This window comes from Lupinus angustifolius, chromosome LG03 (genome assembly GCF_001865875.1).
Source record: "Lupinus angustifolius cultivar Tanjil chromosome LG03, LupAngTanjil_v1.0, whole genome shotgun sequence".
NCBI lineage: Eukaryota > Viridiplantae > Streptophyta > Magnoliopsida > Fabales > Fabaceae > Lupinus > Lupinus angustifolius.
The window spans coordinates 15,103,803-15,111,776 of record NC_032011.1 but is presented as its reverse complement, the minus strand read 5'-3'; the positions used below and the strand labels follow the sequence as shown (position 1 = coordinate 15,111,776).

The window sequence follows — 7,974 nt, the reverse complement described above, 5'->3', positions numbered from 1 at the left end:
GGTGTCATTTTCTCTATTATATTTTCTCCATATGTCTTCCGCATCAACATTCCATAAGAGGAGTTTATAGAAAGCTTCATTACAATAAAATAATCTACATCTAGCTCAAAAATAACTTCACAATGCATTTCAGAAAAAATAACTAATGAAAACTAAACATTACTATTACATAATATATTCATATATATGAACATGGTACCTTTTTTTCCTTCTTTTTATTTATCCAAACCTACTTACATTCTATAAGATAATTTCTGTCTACGGAGAAGGTTATTACAGAAGATAAGAGATAAGCTAGCTAAGGAGATTAAGTTCTAGTTTATTTGGCAACATCTGTTCAACTTATAGAACTCCATCAAGTATATAATTTCCAAGCACATATTGCTGCTGGGCTGTTCCATATAGCTTGATCAGATATTAGCTACTTGGTTCATAGTTTCTTCCGTCTGGATCAGTTCCGAGTTATTGCCTTTTCACATCGGATTCTTCGGTCTTTGCAAATCTTCCACGGATTCTTGGTTGACTGTCAGCAAGAGCCTTCCTGCAAGCATACTGAAACCGAAGGATATCATTAGTTGAGTTCGGAAACTGTTGATAGACCGAAAGTAACACAACAGGGAAGCTTGGTTGCATAAGAAAACTGTGGTTAATGCATACTAAACAACTCTGAAGCATTTAAAGGATTAGTCAAACTGCTTCTTACTTAGCTGATCTTATAAAAAAACAACAGCATGGATAGTGGCGCATTCAGAAGCTTCGGAAGTTGAAGATTAAGATTCATAGAAGACACTACTCATTTCATGACATGTATGAAACCTTAAGTAGAGGGATGGTGAATGCGCTGTTACCTTGATTTTCCTCCCAAAATTCCTCTTTGTTTTCTTATTCCTGTATCTGGAAAGCTTTTCTTGGCGTTCCTCACTGGTGCAGTTGCTTATAAGAAAGGGCCTTTCGCGGGGGGACTGGACGATGTTCAAATTACCATTACCGAGAGTCTGTCACAAAAAAAACAGTATCAATCATGCAACCCCCTTCTCCGGAAATGGCCAGAAATCTAAAGATTTTTCAGTACATATATATTTCTTCATACTATATTAATATAGGAGTGACAAAATAGTCATTTTCATAAAAATCATTTGGTGTATTTTGGTAACAGCCTTTTGATTTCTGATCACATAAGCAGGTTTTGACATTTGAGAGATCCAAATATAGACTTTGACAAAACTAAAATCAATCTTTGAATTATAGGATCTATTATAAGAAAAAAATACCAACTTGAGGTGGAATAAGATTCAGACAGTAACTCGAGACATATTTTAAGAATCACTCCTTGATAAGGTAGATATCAATAACATCATGTAGCAAACAAACTTAAATCTATTACTAATTTTCATTGTAAGTGCCGTCCCCCACTCCAAAAAGAAGGCATGACCTTCTAACCTTTTTTAAGACACCTTTATGACTTACATCAGTGCTGCTTAATTGGTTTAATTATATTTATCAAAAGCATAAGCCACAATACGAATCGGTTAAGTCAGACCTTTATATCTCCTTCACTAAATGATCTTCGCATTCCATAATCTGAATTGAAATCTATTCCTGGGAAATCAAGGAAAGCCGGCTTAATTGCAGCTCCATACATCCAGTCCATTGAGCTCAAACTTACTGAACTAACACTCTTTGGCATGTCCGGAAATGGTTTATCTTCTTGAATTGAGTACTCATCCGTGTTTAAAGCAGGAGCCTTAATTTCCAAAATCTCAGAGAATGGTGATTCTATTGCAGCCTTTTCTAAGAGATCCTTTTCGCACTCATATAACATGTCGCTAAGAAGCTGTTCTTTTTGAAGAACATCAATATCTGTGGGTTGAAGTCCCTGTGACGAGACGCCTTCTCCACAAGACATCATTGAGATTGCTGCTGTCATAGGATCCAGGTCCATGAATGGCTCTTCAATAATTGGTTCGGGTGCTTTGAACAGATCTCCCTCTGCTGCAAAATCATACTCGGCCATAGCAGACGACTGAACAAGGTCATTCTGCATTGAAGACAACGGGAAATAAACAAAAAATGTAATTAACAGGAATAAACCAGCAAATTGTCTTTAATTACAAGAGCCAACAAAGATAAAGACAAAGAACGGTGAACCAGAATGTAATGAATAAAAACAAAATGTTAGCTTTAGAACACAAAAGATAGACAAGGTGTTGAATAATTAATTATTCAGCACTAGATAAAATTATGTCAAGATAAAAAAATTAAAAAATTGACCAATACTAAATATCATGTAGCAAAAAATCAAAAAACATTTAAGAAATGACATTGACTTGGTTAATTCCAGATACAGTGAGGACTATAATTATTAACACTTCCCTCTTAATCCCACCACCACCGAAAAAAGTGTATCAGACTATCAGCACCACTTTTATGTTTAAGTCTATATTCAATAATCAATTGTTATGAGCATTTTAACACTTATAATGGGCTCTTAGATGGGATTCTTCAGATTAATGGTGCCAAAAGTTTTCATGATTCCATAAAGTAAAGTGGTTCTTATAGCCACAAGGTAATGAATTTCTTAGAATGGGCAAAAGATTCCACTTGCAAGCCATTATCAGCCAACCAAAACACGGTTTATTGATGTCACTTACATCGAATAGAGATTGTTCCACAACTTTTTCAGAAAGAGAAAAGGAGAGAATGAACAAAAAAAGGTAGAGAGAATCTATTTGAGATAATGAAGTGACAGAAAAAGCTATATGAAAGTAAGAGACTTAAGCAAGGGCCTCAAAGTTTCAAGCACAACCTAAGAAATATGCAAAATTCTGTAGTTTGGGAAACAGACTCAAACTTCTATTATCAGAATATAATATATTGTAGGTTAAATGAAGAAAGATAAAAAAGAAAAAGGAAATTCTACCTTTTCATTCAGTACAGATCAACTACCATATACAACAACAGAGAAAACCAAATCTATATTGCAAAACAGAAGCCTTGTAAATCAAAGGTGCCAATACAATGATACATATTGTGATGAACTCTCACATGGAATGGAAAGGCCGAGTAGATGCGTAACAAAAATATCTAAACGGTATAAGATTGGATCCTAAATATGCCAATTAATTGAAGCTAAGCTATAAGGAATATCCTCGTGAATAGAATAGAAGATAACAAAGGGGTTATGTTATGCATTTGGTGTATTATATACAGAACAAAGGTTCGGTCGAACCATAGATAACATCTTGTTTTATCATGTTCCATCCTACTTTGTCTGTGCACCAAACACTACTTAGTCTCAGTGACCCACCTTGATTACAGTAGTAGGTGGATTAGTCAAATTGTACCTTGAGACAATACCAAAAAAGGAGAGAAAAAATCTTAAACTATGTTCCACCTTCCCTGATTACAAAAGGCCTTGCTTCAAAATCATTGTTAAAACTTTCAATGACTAAAACAGAAAACCACACCATGTTGGAAACAACCTACTTGTAACAGAATCAGAAAATTTAGAAGCATCATTCTACAAATGTATTTAGTGCCCGACAATATCATGAAGAAAATTAAGTTGAGCATTAAACAACACTAAGTCCTTAACCTTTTTCCCTTACTATAAAGGGAGAATAAAAGGGCTTTTTTCTCTTGCATCTCCCTCAGCGCGGCACAAAAAGACAAACCCCACTGAGAGATCATACAAGGAACTTAATAAATAAATGGAAGAAAGATTATAGAGCACGGAACCATCACAAGGCAATTATTTTTATCTATTTATACTCTTTTTTCTCACACCTTTTTCCAGATCCAGAATATGAATCCAACACCAGCTGTTTCCACTTGTGCTACCACTATACAAAACACTCAGAAAGAATGAAAAGGGCAAAAACAAAAAAAATCAAATGAATAAAGAGCAAAAAAATGAGTAAACAAATATCACACTTGAAATAGTTTGGTTATCAATTTTACTTCTTCAGCTTGATATTATTAATCAAGCAAGGAACTAGAGGTTATAAAAACAACAACAAAAAACAGAACTTTAGAAGAAGAAGAAGAAGAAGAAATTAAGTTTTAGAACTTAGCTTAATTCTAATACAAAGTAAACCATTTTCTGTTGCCCCATTTACTCCAAAGAAAAGAAAGTTTCAAAATTTATTGATATAAGGACAAACCCACCAAAAAAAGTGCAGATTAACAAAGGATAACAATAGGAATAAGCAGAAAAAGTATGAGACGAAAGAGATGAATGGTAAAGTACCATTGAAACATTAGATTTCTGGGTTTTGCAGTACTCCTCAAGTTGATGTAGCTCTTGAGAGAAGTTCTGCAAGTATGGGAAGAAAAGACCTGTTTCAGCATACATTTCTTCAAAACAAGAAACAATCACCCTTTTGAAATTTTTTGAGGTTGAGTGAGAGAGACCAAAGAGGTGTTTGAGGTTGGAATGATTTGGGAGAAGGAAGAAAGTGAATTTATACAAAGATAGGGAAGTAAATTGAGCTTGAGAACATACACAGTTGTAGGAGTTTGAGAATATGATGTAAGAAAGTATTTATTAAATAAAGACAAAGGTAGGAAAAGGACATCACTGTTTTATAATGCAGTGTCCCTATGTCTCTTGTCATACACTTTCATAAAGTAAGAAAAGGGTTTTGTTTTCTATCAAAATATATTTTTTGGATTATTATCTGTTTAATATTTATGATTAGAAGATAAGTTATTTCTTTTTGCGAATCAATTCATGATGAGAAAAAAAAAATAATAATAGCATAACAATTTTTATATGTTAGTATATAATTGACTTTTAAATAAAAGTATTTATACTCTTTACAATATTAACACAACATATCATCTATATGATAAATATCAATTCTTACTTATATTTAAGAGAATCAATATTGAAGCATTGCAATAAGAAATTTCTAGACTCTGACTACATATTTTTTCTCAATCAATATAAGTAATATAATTGAATGGTTAATAATTTACAAAAAAATTTGTTAGGAAATGATGCACTGGTAGAATTAAAAGACTTTTATGTCTTATTTTGTACTAAAAAAATCAGTTTTGAGATTCTTATCTCACCAAGTTGAGAAAAGCCTTATTATAATGCAAATTGGAGAAGGAAATGAATTGAACCAAGCCAAAGTGAGTCGAGTGTGAACATAATGGTGGGGTGGATATATACACAGTGATCATCACTCATCTGTGAGTTCAACAGAAGGGCATTATAGCCATTGGATCACATACATATGAATATGATTAGAGAAGACAAATGAGTTGGATCCAATAGGTAAATTCAACTAACCTCTCAAAATTAGTTCATTCACTTATAATTTAGTCTAATATTTATGCATTATTAATATAAAAATTTATATGTAGTTAATATATTATTTATCATTTATTATAATAATATATTATTTGTAGTATATAAAATTTATACAATATACAAGTTGTTGGGGTCAGAAAGTTGGTTATAGTCTAACCTTTTTATTTTTACAAGGTTTAGACAAGTTGTTCTATGCATGCAGGACTATTCACAACCTGAGTTTATATGCATTAATATAATAAAGTTTTCTACGGTGTCAATATATTCACTTGTAATACTTTTATTTAAAAATCAATTATAATTAATATATGAATGATGAGGATTTGCTGACAGTGTAAAAAATATTCACACTGTCAGTATATACAATTAAATCCTATAAATTATTAGAATAATTCAAGTGAAAAAAAATGGGAGTTTATAATCTTGAAAAAAATTTCAGAAGATCACTTCAAATAAGTCTTAAAAACCCATTAGAACTTTTAATAATATATATCTCTACTTTACTCTCTCTCTTTTTTATTATCAAATTATATTATTCACTCCAACTGAAAAACGATACATCAATTAAATAGACAAATCATGTTTTTAAGCAAATAAATATGTATTTAACAAAGTAAAAAGAAACTTGCATTAAATACAACTACACCTTAGTTAAAATTAAAAAACCAGGTTAACTAAATTTAAAAACTACATTAAACTAAACAATTAAATGTGCTTAGATTTTATTCGATAAATAAATAATAAAATAAATGAGTAGAAATCTTCTTCAGTATTGGAATATAAGAGAAAAAATGATTTTGTTAATTTTTAAATTTATGGGTACCAAAATCCTAAAGGAAAACTAAAGGGACTAAAATTCAAATTAGATAAAAATATAGGGACACAAATTTATTTAAACCAATTTGTATGATGCTGTGAATTTACAATTTTTTAATAAGGAATGATTCTTTCAATGGGTGAAAGGAGTATGGAGGCAACTATTTGATTTTACTTGTTTTTCAATAATAAAAATATTATTTCATTATATATAAAAGGATAATTAAAATATTTATTTCTCTATTAATAACTAGCAGTGTACTCGTGCACTTGCACGAGTCGTTTCTTTATTTATGCATAATACGCAAATAATGTTCATATACAAATAATGTACATATATTTTATAACGTCAATAAATCATATATCGAACCATTATATTTTTTGCATTCATATAGTTGCAATATTAACATTGGTTATTGAGGGTATATGTATAATATTAACATTTATATATGCATTTGTATAAGCATTGATTTGTGGAAAGTATAATTATAGAAAGTATTTGATTATAATATAACTCAATAAATAAAATTCAAATTGTATTGGATAATATCTCACATCTATATTCTCTATATAAAATTATAAATATAAAAACTTCTTTTTGCATTATATTTTTTGTGATTACATTTATAAGTACCATATAAAGTCATAAGGATTTTTTAGCATATCTATTGAATGCTTATTTTTATTTTAGATTATGTTCATTATGTATAAATATTTGAATATATTTTTAGCATTCAAATATAGTATAATTAAATGTTATTTATTTGATTATGTTTTAGCTAATAATCATTGTATGAAAATAACTCATAAATTAAAGATTCATTTCTATTATTTGGAAGATATATTTTTCTATACAACTATAATACTTTACTATACATATTTTTTTATTAAGTCTGTCATTTTTATAATATACATATTTGAATTAATATTTTTATTGTTAGAATTAAGTTAATACATATGTTGTGGTTTGTGTATTAATTTTACTATTATTGTCTTATCTTATTTTTTATACCAAATGATTTGATGAGCTATTATGATGTGATATTTTTTGTAATCTATTTGAAAAACACATTAAGTTGCAATCTGACGGGATATTTTTTCTGATAATTTTAATCAAAATAATCATATAGTCTAATAATTGATTTTTTATTCTTATATATTCCTAATTAAAATACATATATTTTCCAAGAATATATCTATTATTGTTATCTTTTAATTAAATAATATAATGATAGTAATTAAATATTTTGAAAATTCTCATTCGTTATATTCTCATATGTTATACTAATATATATTCAAAAATTGTTAAGATTTTTAATTTTCTTAATTTAATATTTTTAATATTCTATTTATGTTATACTTATCATTATTACTATCTTAATATTGTAAAATAACATTGTAATATTATAAGCAAACACTAAATCCGAAACAAAATATATGTATAATGAGTGTTGCCTAAAATTGAAGAATAAAAATAAGTCAAACAAAATATAAATCAAATATACGTTATAATACATACAACTTTGTAAATCTTATGATTATTTTTAAGAAAATAAAGGTAAAAGAATCAATTATGTAATCACAATAAAATCAAATCAAGGACATAGTTTTTCAATAATTTTAATAAAAATAAGACTATTATTATATTAATTTCAAATTGTGACTCATTATATTTTATAGTATTCAATTTATATACAATTTCTTGATTTTATAATTGATCTTATGTGTACATGTATTAATTTATAGCTTGAAATATACTAATAATATTTCAAATCTTTGTGTATTAATTTTACTACTATTGTTTTATCTTATTTTTTATAAGGAATGATTTGATGAGC

At 28.7% G+C, this 7,974-nt stretch overlaps 1 protein-coding gene and 2 long non-coding RNA genes across 5 annotated transcripts; 2 read left to right on the top strand and 1 right to left on the bottom strand.

Annotated features, from left to right (window-relative positions):
- LOC109343496 (two-component response regulator-like APRR9) lies at window positions 147-4,492 on the bottom strand. Of its 3 annotated transcripts, XM_019581824.1 has the most exons (6): window positions 4,250-4,492; window positions 3,790-3,842; window positions 1,784-2,040; window positions 1,541-1,720; window positions 849-995; window positions 147-552 (listed from the first exon to the last, which is right to left on the bottom strand). In XM_019581824.1, the coding sequence occupies exons 1-6, from the start codon at window positions 4,348-4,350 to the stop codon at window positions 463-465; spliced, it is 828 nt and encodes a 275-aa protein (XP_019437369.1). In that variant the 5' UTR covers window positions 4,351-4,492; the 3' UTR covers window positions 147-462. The 3 variants fall into 3 exon arrangements, with proteins under 3 accessions (XP_019437369.1, XP_019437367.1, XP_019437368.1); XM_019581822.1 differs by having other exon boundaries at window positions 1,541-2,040; window positions 4,250-4,490; XM_019581823.1 differs by lacking the exon at window positions 3,790-3,842 and having other exon boundaries at window positions 1,541-2,038; window positions 4,250-4,487.
- LOC109343497 lies at window positions 2,047-3,216 on the top strand. Its single transcript, XR_002107219.1, has 2 exons — window positions 2,047-2,287; window positions 2,418-3,216. It is a non-coding gene; the product is annotated as an uncharacterized LOC109343497 (long non-coding RNA).
- LOC109343498 lies at window positions 3,790-4,383 on the top strand. The gene is made up of 2 exons (XR_002107220.1): window positions 3,790-4,175; window positions 4,213-4,383. It is a non-coding gene; the product is annotated as an uncharacterized LOC109343498 (long non-coding RNA).

Excerpts from the sequence above, each read along its gene's own strand:
- LOC109343496 (XM_019581822.1), bottom strand. The coding sequence starts at position 4,350 with ATGCTGAAACAGGTCTTTTCTTCCCATACTTGCAGAACTTCTCTCAAG. Across the intron at positions 3,843-4,249 it reads AGAAATCTAATGTTTCAATG|TGGTAGCACAAGTGGAAACA; the intron begins GTACTTTACCAT and ends TGTTTTGTATAG. Across the intron at positions 553-848 it reads ATTTTGGGAGGAAAATCAAG|TATGCTTGCAGGAAGGCTCT; the intron begins GTAACAGCGCAT and ends CTTCGGTTTCAG.